Source organism: Biomphalaria glabrata, chromosome 4, assembly GCF_947242115.1.
Source record: "Biomphalaria glabrata chromosome 4, xgBioGlab47.1, whole genome shotgun sequence".
Classification (NCBI taxonomy): Eukaryota; Metazoa; Mollusca; class Gastropoda; family Planorbidae; genus Biomphalaria; species Biomphalaria glabrata.
Genome location: NC_074714.1, coordinates 12,979,956 through 12,992,380, shown reverse-complemented (window position 1 = coordinate 12,992,380; position 12,425 = coordinate 12,979,956). Strand labels below are relative to the sequence as shown.

General features: G+C 33.7%; 1 protein-coding gene across 3 annotated transcripts; it reads left to right on the top strand.

The window, feature by feature from the left end:
• The first annotated feature begins 3,628 nt into the window (after positions 1-3,628).
• LOC106052753 (transcription initiation factor TFIID subunit 11-like) lies at positions 3,629-12,336 on the top strand. Of its 3 annotated transcripts, none has more exons than XM_056025473.1 (8): positions 3,629-3,909; positions 4,545-4,663; positions 6,548-6,684; positions 6,904-7,159; positions 7,814-7,834; positions 8,746-8,833; positions 9,772-9,868; positions 10,200-12,336. In XM_056025473.1, the coding sequence occupies exons 2-8, from the start codon at positions 4,557-4,559 to the stop codon at positions 10,328-10,330; spliced, it is 837 nt and encodes a 278-aa protein (XP_055881448.1). In that variant the 5' UTR covers positions 3,629-3,909; positions 4,545-4,556; the 3' UTR covers positions 10,331-12,336. The 3 variants fall into 3 exon arrangements, with proteins under 3 accessions (XP_055881448.1, XP_055881449.1, XP_013063654.1); XM_056025474.1 differs by having other exon boundaries at positions 3,630-3,772; XM_013208200.2 differs by lacking the exon at positions 7,814-7,834 and having other exon boundaries at positions 3,632-3,909.
• The last annotated feature ends 89 nt before the right edge of the window (positions 12,337-12,425 follow it).

Genomic DNA, 12,425 nt, shown 5'->3' with positions numbered 1-12,425 from the left:
CACCCAGACAGACAGATGGAGTGAGTATTGGATCTGTAATAATAGCTTGTAAATCTACAGTAGCAAGTCTCAAGCGTAGCGATATTTTCTTTAGATAGTACTTTGTCAGAATAATAACTCTTAGTCTATGGAGGGTCTTTTTCTCTTTTTTGTTACACTATGCGCAAAATCATCGAAAACAAATTTTCAAAGAAATAATGACTCATCTTAATGAGTAACAGATTGCACGTGAATAGCTTTCACCTTCACCTATCACTTAGCCTATTGGACAGTTGGGGCACCATACATAATCTTTCTCTATTCCTCTCTGTCTTCGCTTTTGTTGTCTTCCCATCGCGTTCTTTTTCTCCATCTTCTTCTTCTCCAGGTACTACTCCAATGTAATGTATTTGCAAGCACAAGAACCTTGTGATATAGCCATAGAGTTTTATTATTATTATTATTATTTACAGTGGTCAGCAGGTCATTATCGTGAGGCCTAATTATATTGTGATCCACTTTCTAATATCAAGTCTTAAAACACGTTTAGGAATGTCTAGCTAGTGATTTCAAATTGCAGTACTGGTCAAACAATTGAACCCATCTTTTTAGATAGGCTACTGCATTTCTGTATAGGCCTACTTGGCAATAAATCCTTTAAGAGATTATATTTAGATTAAAAGAATTCAACAGTTAAAGGATTGAATTCGATCGCTTTATAACTGCAGTAAACAATATAGTAAAAGCCGGACTTTTTAACATTTTAGGCTAAAACAAAACGGAGGACACGATCTCAAAAAGGATGACCTCCTTTTGCCAAACGTCAGGTAGCACTCCAGTGTCACTACGTGGCAAGGGAGAGAAATAAAGGACCTGATCAAAGAAAAAGTTACTTCAAAATAGTTTCCATAGAGCTTTCAATTTGGTGGCATTTTCATTGTCATATTTTTTTCATCCAACTAATGGATAAGGCCGCTATTGGTTTTAGTGTGTTATTTGTCTATTATTAGGCCTATTAAATTCTTTTTTAAAAAAATACAGCAATTGTGCATAGTATCATGAAATTGGATCAAATCTAAACGTGACGGATGAACACGCAGACAGACCACACAAAAAGTAATTGCGCCTTTTCCCCTTTCGGAGAGTGCGGGGCGATTAAAACGCAGTCATATACGTGGCCCTAATAGTAGCTGTAAGCTACTGGCAAATATTATGATATTCAAGTGACATATGAGTTATGTAGATCTACATATTCAGATTTATAACCTGTAAAAATATTTTTTTTATCCTTTGATAAATGATACGTTTTCGCGCAAGCCCTATATATAATAATAAAATATAAAGGGGTGCAACTCACGGTTTGAGAAGCGTAGCCTATGTTTGCATGCTAGATTTAGACTAGATGTTTCGATAGGCCTACCTATAATAGTTATAAATCTAGTATACAAATGGACTCGATGTTTTGAGAGCATTAAAAATAAGTCTTTATTTCATTTGGTTAAAGACTCTGTAGGCCTATAATAAGACAGGGATCTTGTTAAATGACAATTTGTATATAGGAAAATTCAGGAGCTGGCGACCATAAGGCAGCTTGCAACACATGCGACGCCGCTGAACCCAAACTGTATCGGCATTGCCGTTCCTTTGGATACATCAGCTGCGTGGAGGGGGGGGGGAACTGATGTGTGTGCGACGTCGTTCCGACCACAGCTAATGCTCAGGCATTCATCTCGTTTCCATGAGAAGATCCATATAGTCCAGGGGTGGGCAACCTTTTTGTATCGCGGGCCGCATTAAAAAAAGTTTGGGAATGGCGGGCCGCATATATATATATATATATATATATATATATTATATTATATATATATATATCTATCTTAGAAAGATACGCTAGCTAAGTGTGTAGAATGTCTTTCAACTCATATTTACACTGTAATATAGTCACGTTTCTTTCTTTTTTTTTCCGAAACACTTCACTTTGAAAAATTACAATAAAGAGTTAGCAATTTTGGAAACCAATTTTACGATTTTTTAAATTTGCTATTGTCTTTTTATATCACAATAACCCCACAAATATACAGTTGTACTTAATTTAATGTGCATTATTTTACTTTTTACACTCGTGCATAATGTTCCGGAACTGTGAAACTATCTTACTAGTTGTTACCATTGTGACTGCTGTCAAATTACAGTCAGTCAACATTGACCAGAGATTATACTTGTTTAGTTTCCACAAAAAAATGTTTAGCTCACTGAATGAGACAATAATATATGTTCCGGAAGTTAAATGTCTTGACGAGCGAAACCTGCCCTTGTGGAGCATCACTAGAGAATGCTGACCATGTCCTTCAATGGTGCATACTAAATCAAGAGACCCGAGCAAGACTCTCCAAAGACTATTCAGAGAACTGCCTGATCTGGAAACCACTGCGCGGATCATCTCAGATATAGAATTACTGATCTGAACCCTCCGACATGTAAAATGAGAACAGAGAAGAAGAAGAACAGATGTATGTGTACTCAAATAGTGTGAACAGCAGCAAAGGTTTTTTAATTTTGAAAATACAGCTTCTGACACCCATAAGACTCCCGTGGAAGTACTGACTGGGGCTTCTCTTTGCTTGGAGCAGCATGTCCTCTGGAGATGAATCAGCTTCTGCGCTAAATGGTGAGCTGATGGTATTGAAAACTGGTTCTTGACGTCTTAGAATTTGCTGTTATAAATTGCACAATTAAGGAATCTAAATAAGTGTTGTACTTTTAATTATTTCACTAAAAATAGTTTCACCTTTCAGCAAAGGAAAATGACAAAAACTATTTTCTTTTGCTTGCCTGTAGAAATGGGAAAACCTTGTTTGAAAATATTTAACATGCATTTGTATTTCATATGTAAACAACCCATTGCAATAGCAATTATAAAAAAACATGAAATCTGTCTTCCACTCTTCATTAGAAATATTGGTAACAAGGTCACACACACAGTCAATGTCCTTCAAGTAACATAACAATTTCTTCCTTGAGATTCTATATCTCATTTGCCTTTCCCAAGCAAAGCTAGCGATAAATTGGATTATTTTGTTTATAATTCGAAACTACGCATGGTTAACACCCATATAAGTTTGATGTCTTTATGTTACTAATCAGTATAATGTAGAAATTTTATTCAGCTTTGTGCGAACTTTCCTGTTTAGAGTTTATGGTTGGGATAATTTTTATTAAAAATATTTGTCTCAGTCAAAGATCGAGCTCCATCAGTTGTTACACTTGCCATCTTAATCCAAGCCTACCCAACACTCAGACATTATGTCTTGAATTGAGTGTTTTGATGTATAACCATAAGCATAATCTTCGTTTACTTATAACTTTTTATAATGAGACAATTTCAATAATTTACATTGATATTATTTTTTATATTTGCATTTTTATATGTATATACTGTGGGCACACCTGATTTCTATAGGTGTCGGCGGGCCGCATAAAACACTTCGGCGGGCCGCATGTGGCCCGCGGGCCGTAATTTGCCCACCCCTGATATAGTCGCTTCGCGACAGAAGGAGGCCATTTATATAGGCCTGCTAATCACATACCTATATATTATACTACATTTAATATAGGTCTGTGAGTTTACCTAAGTGGACCTAAACTGGTTTTTGAAACAAAAGAAACTCTTCAGCTGATAATCAATACAAGAAGAAAAATCTAGATAGATCTAGAGTGTCTAAATATTAGAATCTAGAGTAGATATCAATAGATCTAGAAATATGTAGAAACTGATCATTAGCTGTTGTTGTTGGTATTTGAGACTTAGTTCTATAATATTTTTTAAAACGAAAATCTCCTCCGCCTGCCCTATGGTCTGCGGCTCTTTTGAAGCCTGCTTTGTTATCTCTACTCTGAGCCTTAGCCTCTCGTTTACAGACTGTTGGAGAGGTAAAGCCAGACCATTTATTTTTCCAAAGTTATAATTCCATTAAAATATAAACTAAAGAAGTAAAATAAAATTGATAACAGTATTTTAAAAATAAAAATTTTAAAGAAAGGTTTCATCTTCCAAGTGGAACCTTATAAAATTTAGACTGTTTTGTGAGAGTGAGAGGCTATTAAAAAGTTTCTGTGACAAGTTAATTAAAGCATTGAGGTTTCATTTGGATTAAAATACATGTGTTTATAGATATACCATGGCTTGCAGGCCTTAGTTTGGGTATTGCTGATCTACTGGATTGAATTTAGATCTATGTCAAACTTGAAGAATGTTCCCTTCACATATTTTTAGTTTGACAATTTGTTAAAAAAGTTTCGTTATTTACTAGAGAGATACAATTAGGTACCTTCTCTATTTTTAGGGCCCTCTGGTTTTAGGAGGGACATTAAACATACACTACGTCTATGGTCTCCGCCATGATCTAAGGAACTTAAATTCCAAGTTATATCAAGATTGGTCAAACAGTTTTGATTTTTATTCAGGACATTTATACATACTCCTTACTTTCTGCTTTATATATTAAATATATGTGTGTGTGCATGCATGAGTATGTTTAAATTGAATTTTTAATATTACTCTCTAGACTAATTGGAGAATGGATTTAAATAGGGAAGAGTCTCCACTTGCCGATTTCTTGGCACCTATGACAGAAAGTGGAATAAGTACAAGCAGATCATTAAGCAATGAACCTTCTTATCCAGGGTAAGTGTTTAATTATCTCTTGTTTGCGCTTTCCTCGTATCGGCCTCCATATCATCACAACTCTTGGTTTGCATAATTCATTTTGTCTGAGAGCATGCCCCACAAACCTCATGCGACACACTGTCACAACCTCACTAAGTGGTAGACTCCCAGTTCCTTGTTTGAGACCCGATCTGTATAGTTCACTTCTAAAATCTGTCTTTGTCATTTTTATTGAGCCACATTTAGTCTTTTCTCAATTTCGGCAGGTGACTTCCATGTTTCGCATGCATATGTTGCTGTTGGGATGACGATTGTGTTAAGAAGGGGTAGTTTTGTCTCAAGTCCAATAGCTTGGCTTGTCCAAATAGGCAGCAGCCTTTAGAAAATGCTCCCTGCCATTTCCTAATGGGCACGCTACATCAAGGTAGGCATCCCCATCGTTTGTTATGATGCTGCCTTAGGTATGTAAACTTGTCCAACTCTTCAAGCTCTGACTCTCCAGTCTAACGAGGGCACTCTTTACCTTATATCCCACTCTCACAATTTTAGCCTTATCCAAATTTATTTCGTGTGCCTCTCTATCTAGTCTCTCCATCTTTTTTTTATGCATTTATTAATTGACCCGAGTAGTACAATATCATGAGTGAAGTTCAAGTTAATCACATTTTCATTTCTAATTGCATGGATATGAATACAAGAGAGAATAGTATTATATAATTTTGTATGGATAGAATTTTTTAATTGCGTTTTTTAATCTATAAATATTTAGTTCTTGTTTTCTATAACATGTTTTATCATGTTTTCATTAGTAAGTATCTAATTTATAATTATTTCAGACCTGCCTACCGTTACGCAAAATGCGTATTCGTTACACAAAATCTCCCAAAAATGACAGTCAGTACGCAAATACGCATTGAACCCTTCGCGTTACGCTTTTCGTATCCTTTTTTCCCCCTCTCTCTTGACTAGCTTACGAGCGATCACGGAGGTCACGCTTAGCCGTTTTGTTGGCCTGGGGGGGGGGGGGGGGGGGGACAGAAAAGGTGAGGGAACACATTGTGTCCAGATCTATACGTTGATTGGTTCTTAAAAGCAATTAGATTTAGTCTAGAAATGAAGAACGCGAGAGTGAGGGAGTGGCGGGTTGGTACCGTCAGTTAGCTGATACAACAACGTGACTTTTTTTTTTTAAGTTTATTAGTAGAAATTAATTATGTTGAATCCCTGATTCCCGTATTCATTTGTATAGAAAAAAATATCGAAGTGCTATCAATTCAAAACACATTGAGTGACATTGTAGATATCTAGTCTAGATCTGGATTCTAGATCTAGAAAACTTGTTATACAGGAATAGATCTAGCTAGTCATTACGTTAGTCATGATTCTCTACATTACTCAACAATCTAGATCCAATTTAGTTGTAGTATGATTTAGATTGACTAGATTTAGATCGATAACATCTACTACCATCTAGTCAAGATCTAGACTAGATTCTTAGTCTTAGTATAGATCAAGGATGAAGGTAGGCCTACGAAAGTTTGGAGTAGACCTACGTTTGTAGCGGATCCACGGCATCGGTAACACTCTCGAGCCCAGATCTAGAGTAGATTATATTCATTATATAGACCTAGATCTAGTCTAGATATCATCTCTATTGTCGTATTGATCTAGATTTAGATTGTAGATTTAAACATGACATCTAGATCTAATATTATATATATATATATATATGACAAAGTAGTGGATCTCGTAAGTGTTACGCATTCTGGTTCCAAAATACGCATTTTGACCATCAGTGTTACGCATTTGGATTTTTTTTGGTAGGCAGGTCTGTTATTTGTTTGCAATGTATTTATGTTTTATAAATAGCACTGATTGTTTTTTTTTTGTTTGTTATTTCAGAGAGTTAAACATCGAGACAGATCTGTCTGTACCAAGTACTCCTAGTGCCAGCCCATCTCCCAGTGCTAATGCTAGTCCTCTGGTTGGTACCTTTCATCAAGACACATCCACCAAATTGTCAGCATCTGAAAAGCCAGGTTGATATTGTTTGTATGACTAAAACCAAGACACCTTATTTCAAGTTAATTTAAGTTTTAAAAACATTGTATATATGGTTAAACCTTAATTAACCTATATTTATACAACCTTTTTTTTAAATTTTCTAATTTTAAAATGAAGTGAGCTATTTTGGTTTCTGATATATTCTTTGGAACATGACATCATTTAAATAATTGCTTGACTATTGAAATTTTAAGCCTCCTCGCCAAAATCAAGTCGCTGTAGTACTCCAGAAAAAAGATCTTCCTCGGAAAGAGAAAGATCTTCTGACAGAGAGAAAACCCCAGACAAAAATGCGAGTCAGGACAAATCTTTGCCAGCAGAAAGTGTTGCTTCCACTTCCACCGCTGGACCCTCATCAGAAAGAAAAAGAAAATTAGAATTGACTGAAGAAGACTTGAAACAAGCTGCTAAAAAGCATCAAAAACAAGAGGAAGAAAGGATGAAAATGCAGTAAGTTGGAGCTAGTATGAGGTGTCTCTTTTTTTTTCTTAAGTTTTTTGCTTACTTAAAGGGGTACACATTAAGGCTAAATATTTATTGGTAAAGGGGAGACTATCTTCTGGACTTTGATAATGAGAGTGCATTGAAATTCACAAGAGAAAAAAATACCAAAAAAAAAAAAAAAAGGTGAATGAAAGGCATCTTGTGTTGTGCCAGTCACAGAGTATTTTTTCATGATTACTTTTATTGTTCTATGCAATTGACTTCACTTCTTTTTACTAAATATTTTTTTTTTCTCTGTTGTTGCTTTCATATTTGTCTTACCTCACTGTGAAATCAGTGGAACACATTCACAAAATGTGACTGTCTGATATCATAGAACAATTATCAGCAGTCTGTTTGACTTGAATACTCTATTTAAACTGTCTGTTTTATACCTTGATCTGTACTTTTTTCACTTTATAATATCTATTTAATGGATCTAAGAAAACTTAATATAGACTGTGTTTGATACCTCTTGACAGCACTGAAGGTTAGGGTGGTTCTATTCCAATAAACTTTTCCTCTTTTCTCCCTTTCTATTCGTACTTTCTCCCAAAATACACACACATATACTTGACTTACACAAATATTTACTGAGCTGTTTGATTTTTTTGTTTCAAGTTTTGCCTCTGTTAAAGAAAGGTATTTTTAAACATATGTCATTCATTGTTTTTGTACAACACTTATCTTGTTTTGTAACCAACACGCATTGAAGTAACAATAAATAATTACCTTAAGGTTTTAAGAGTGATGTATGCTTAAGCTTTAACATAGAATGCACACACACATACAAATACCAATTTGTTTAGTGTTTGCACAGTGCTAACTGTATTTTATTCTGTTTTATGTTTTATTGACTTATCGTTATCAAATAACACAGGTTATAGTTGTTCAAATGCTAAAATGTTTGTTATTGTTTTGGAAATGCTTTTAAAATATTGTTTTTATTTTAGACTGACATTTATAAAGCTATGCTTTTTAAATTTGGCTTTGATTAAGAGTAATTGCCCTTATAAGCTTGTCACTAAGAAAAGTAAAAAAAAAAATGACAAGCCTTACATGTAACAAGTATTTGTCTATGTGTGTGTTGAATTGTGAATTGATAAAACATAAACGAAACTTTAAAAGCTTAAAGGGAGGAACATAGTTAGTTACTTTTTAGAAACATAACTAAAATGTTTGTCTGAACCTGGAGTCATAAGATTATAAGAATATACAAATCTTTGTCTTGATGTAGAAACATTGAATTTACAACATTATGTAATAACAGAACAATTTTTGTTTTATGTTTTGCTTCTATGTCTTTATTGTGGTACTGTACATATTTATCTAGTCTACTTTTCTGTATCTACTACACTTTTATTAGACTACAAAATATATGTATCCTTATAGAAACTATTTACCCATTTTCATTATTACTCCTGTATATTTGCAGGCCTCTTCATTAATGTCTCTATATTTGATTTCAAGCCTAAATTAACAATTTTACTTTTTAAAAACAAGCTACTAGTGTTAAAAGTGATTACTGAGAGGTCCAAATCACTATATTTCAGGGTCCTTGTTTCCAATTTTTCTGAAGAGCAGCTAAATAGATATGAAATGTACAGAAGAGCAACATTTCCAAAATCAGCCATCAGAAAAGTAAGTGGATGCACATTTTAAACAATAAAATTGTTTGATATGATGTACAGAACATATCTCTTATCTATGGTTATATAATTGAAAGTCACTTAGTTTTTGAACATTTTGTTCCAAAATTTTTCTGTATTAATTTTAGTGTTTTCCATTCAATGGTAATTGTGGCTTGATATGAGATGATGTTTAAAGCATTGATATCATTTAAGAAGTTCCATGAGAAAAACTTTGTGTAAATTTTTTTTTTACTATATTAAAAACTAAAAGCTATACAATAGATTCATTCTCTAGTTGATGCTCATTTTATTCTTGAAAAGCGGAGATAAAAAGGCCAACTGATATTAATGATAAATCCTCTAATAATATCCATAAGTACGGAAGACTAGAAAGATTATTATATTTCAAATAGATTCCCCAATGCCATACAAGTTTTGGTTATTCCGGGTTGTTGGGGTAATAGACTGAGATTGACTAAGTTGGGGCATTCTAAAAGGATATGTTCAAGAGTTTCATAAGAGTGGGAACATCGCAGGCAGTTGGGTTTATTCTTATTTAAATGAGAAGTTTAATTAGTGTGTCCTGTCATGCATTGGAATATTGTAATTTGTTCCTTGTTGGAGAAGAAGTTCATATTGTCTAGTTTGTCAAGGTCTGTTCTCTGTCAATACCTTAACCTGTGCTTCCTGAAGCCTTTTGGTTGAGTAACTCTTCATTTGGATTGTTCCTGAATATTGACATGGCATGGTTGACTCACAGTGATATAAGTTATCATAATTTTTATTTTCCACTATTTGTTGTGTATTTGAAGCCTTCCGTATCGCCATGATGCAAAAATTAGGGCAAGTAATTTTAAAATAAGTGCTAAATTATTTGATTTAACTTGGCTAATATTGAATTGAAAAATGTACATGTGTTTGTGTAATGTCCAATGTTTGTTTCACCAGTTGATGCAGAACATTATTGGCACCAGTGTTTCACAAAATGTTGTAATAGCCATGTCTGGCATCTCAAAAGTCTTTGTTGGTGAACTTATTGAAACAGGTAACTGTGCAACTTTGAATAATTATGACGAATCTTACTAATTATGAAAACACAGTAAGGCAAACAGTCTTTACATGGAAGTACCGAAAACAAATAGAAACGGTAGCAATATAAACAGAAAAGTCCTTGACTTCAAAAATTATATGGCATAAACTGCTTGACTACCTTTCAGAGATTCAAGTTCAACTCTTTAAAAAAGCTAGCCTTTATCTTTTGTTATACTCTAGAAGTATAATAAATATATATATGAACATATATATAGTTAGATTTTCTAAATAATTACTGTTATAATAATTTTTGTTTTCATGAAAACAATTTTTTTTTTCCTAAGCTCTTGACATAATGGAAAAATGGGGAGAATCTGGTCCATTACAACCTCGGCATTTGAGGGAAGCAGTCAGAATCTTAAAGTCTAAAAGTATGATGCCTACTACAAAATATAAAAAGATTTTATTTTATTGATTGAGTTTGTTCTTTTTGTATTTCTTTTTGTTGAGTTTTTTTTTAATTATCAAAATCTTTTATCTACTGACACAAACTTGTTTTCACACTCTGAAGCTGGGTCTTTCTACAAGACTCTATTGGTTTGCCTAACAAAAAAAAATGCAAAGCTGCAATAAATTCAGAATATTTCTTGCTCTCTAGGAGCACAAGAATTGTGTAAATGGTGGGTATTGTGGAAAAAGTCATTAATGAAGTGCCTACATTGAGTTTCTTGGCTCTCAGTTAAAATCTTTGGATAATGTAGTAGTGTTTGAAATTTCAATGCAGAAGCCATGGCGATCTGTGAAGCCTTAAAAGTCATGGACTCGACATGTGAGGGCAACAGTTTGTCGAAACCTATGCTACTGGCTTTGCAAAGCCCTGGACATGGCACCACAATATCGACACTGTCATCATTGGCTTCACACATTGTAAACCCATTGGCTTCACACATTGTAAACCAATGCTGTGGTATCCATGTAATAATACTGAGAAAATAGGTGTGACATGCAATACCATTGCAGAATCCTTGGCCCTCCAGGGAAGGCTAACACCAACTACCGAGCTGGCTGTGAGTAACAATCTGAAAATAGAAATGGAAAAGTTGTTTGAGTGCTGGAACAAGTCCCAAAAAGCCCACTGAGTCTGGGAGCACATGAGGCACTCTGACCCCGCTTCCCTGTGGTGGACGCTGTCCAGGCCTTAGCAAGCCATTATAGCACAGTGTAGGACAGTTCACTTTCCTGTTGGCTCATATTTCCCAAGGTTCAGGCCAAACTTCAACTTGATGTGCCCTTGCTGGGAGAATGAAGAAGCCATGTCTCATATTCTTTTTGACTGCCCCAGACTTGATCTCCATCTTGACAGGTCTGGGAAACCACAAACTCTTGACCTGTATGATGACATATATGCACTAAGTATAACATTGGGGTTTCTGTGAAGGGATTTGAACCACTCAATCCCTACACAAATGGAGTTTGATGATGATTAATGAGTTGTCCCATTACCTCAGAGCATTGATCACACTGCATACAAAAGTAAAAAATGCTGCCCCCTTTTTTTTTTCTAGAAAAAAAATTCTTACCAAACATTTTTCAGTTTCTTATTATTTAAATATAGAATCAGTTTGTAAGGGTGCATGCTTAAACAGTTGAACACATATTGCTAATCACTTAGTCAAAAATAAAAGTCTTCACCATAAATATTTCAAACAAAAACATTTTTTATCAAATAAAAACACTTAACTTATTTCCAATACTTTTAATTGACAATCAAGAATTTAAAACATTTTCTTTGCTCTCATTTATTGCACATTTTTAAAATAGAAATTCTAAATCGTGATACACTTATCAGATGATTGATTTATTTCATGGCCAACCTGATAGTCTTTCGACATCACTGATTTTAGGTATTTTAAAAAATCTTTTTTATTTTAAAAATAACAGTTTGTCGGTTGCCACTGACACAGGTAGTTTTACAAATTTGATGTACAATTATTAAATTTGAACAAGATAAGGATAAATTTTTTCTAAAAATATTTTATGTTTCAAATTAATTTCTATTGCTCTTAATTCTTTAAATAAAGTTCCTTTCTATTTATTTTTTATTGGTTTTATGTAGAATCAATTAGTTTAGACTGTACATTGAAACAATGTTTCTGCAAATCTTTGTTCTTGCAACATCCCAAACCTAACATTTAATACATTTATTGTTGTATCAATTATGGCATTGAACAAGATTTTAAAATAGTTATAAGGGTCATTAACACTTTCATCATCATTTTCTTTTTCTCAATCTAGATTTTTTTTTTTTATGCAAAAATTTTTTATCAGTGTCTCTTAACATAAGCCAGTTTTCTTGCTTCAAATATTTGCAAAATTTTTATCATATCTAAGGTCTATAAAATAATTTTAACCTTTTCCATTGCTTAGAAAATATTCCATTTAGGCTGCTGTATCAATTTAATAAATTATGCCTTAAAGCAACGTTGTGTGGTATGAGCCTTTTACTCTTAATAAAATAATTTTTTCATGAATTTTTTTTTTTTTAAAAAAAAGGTAACCTCGGAATAAAT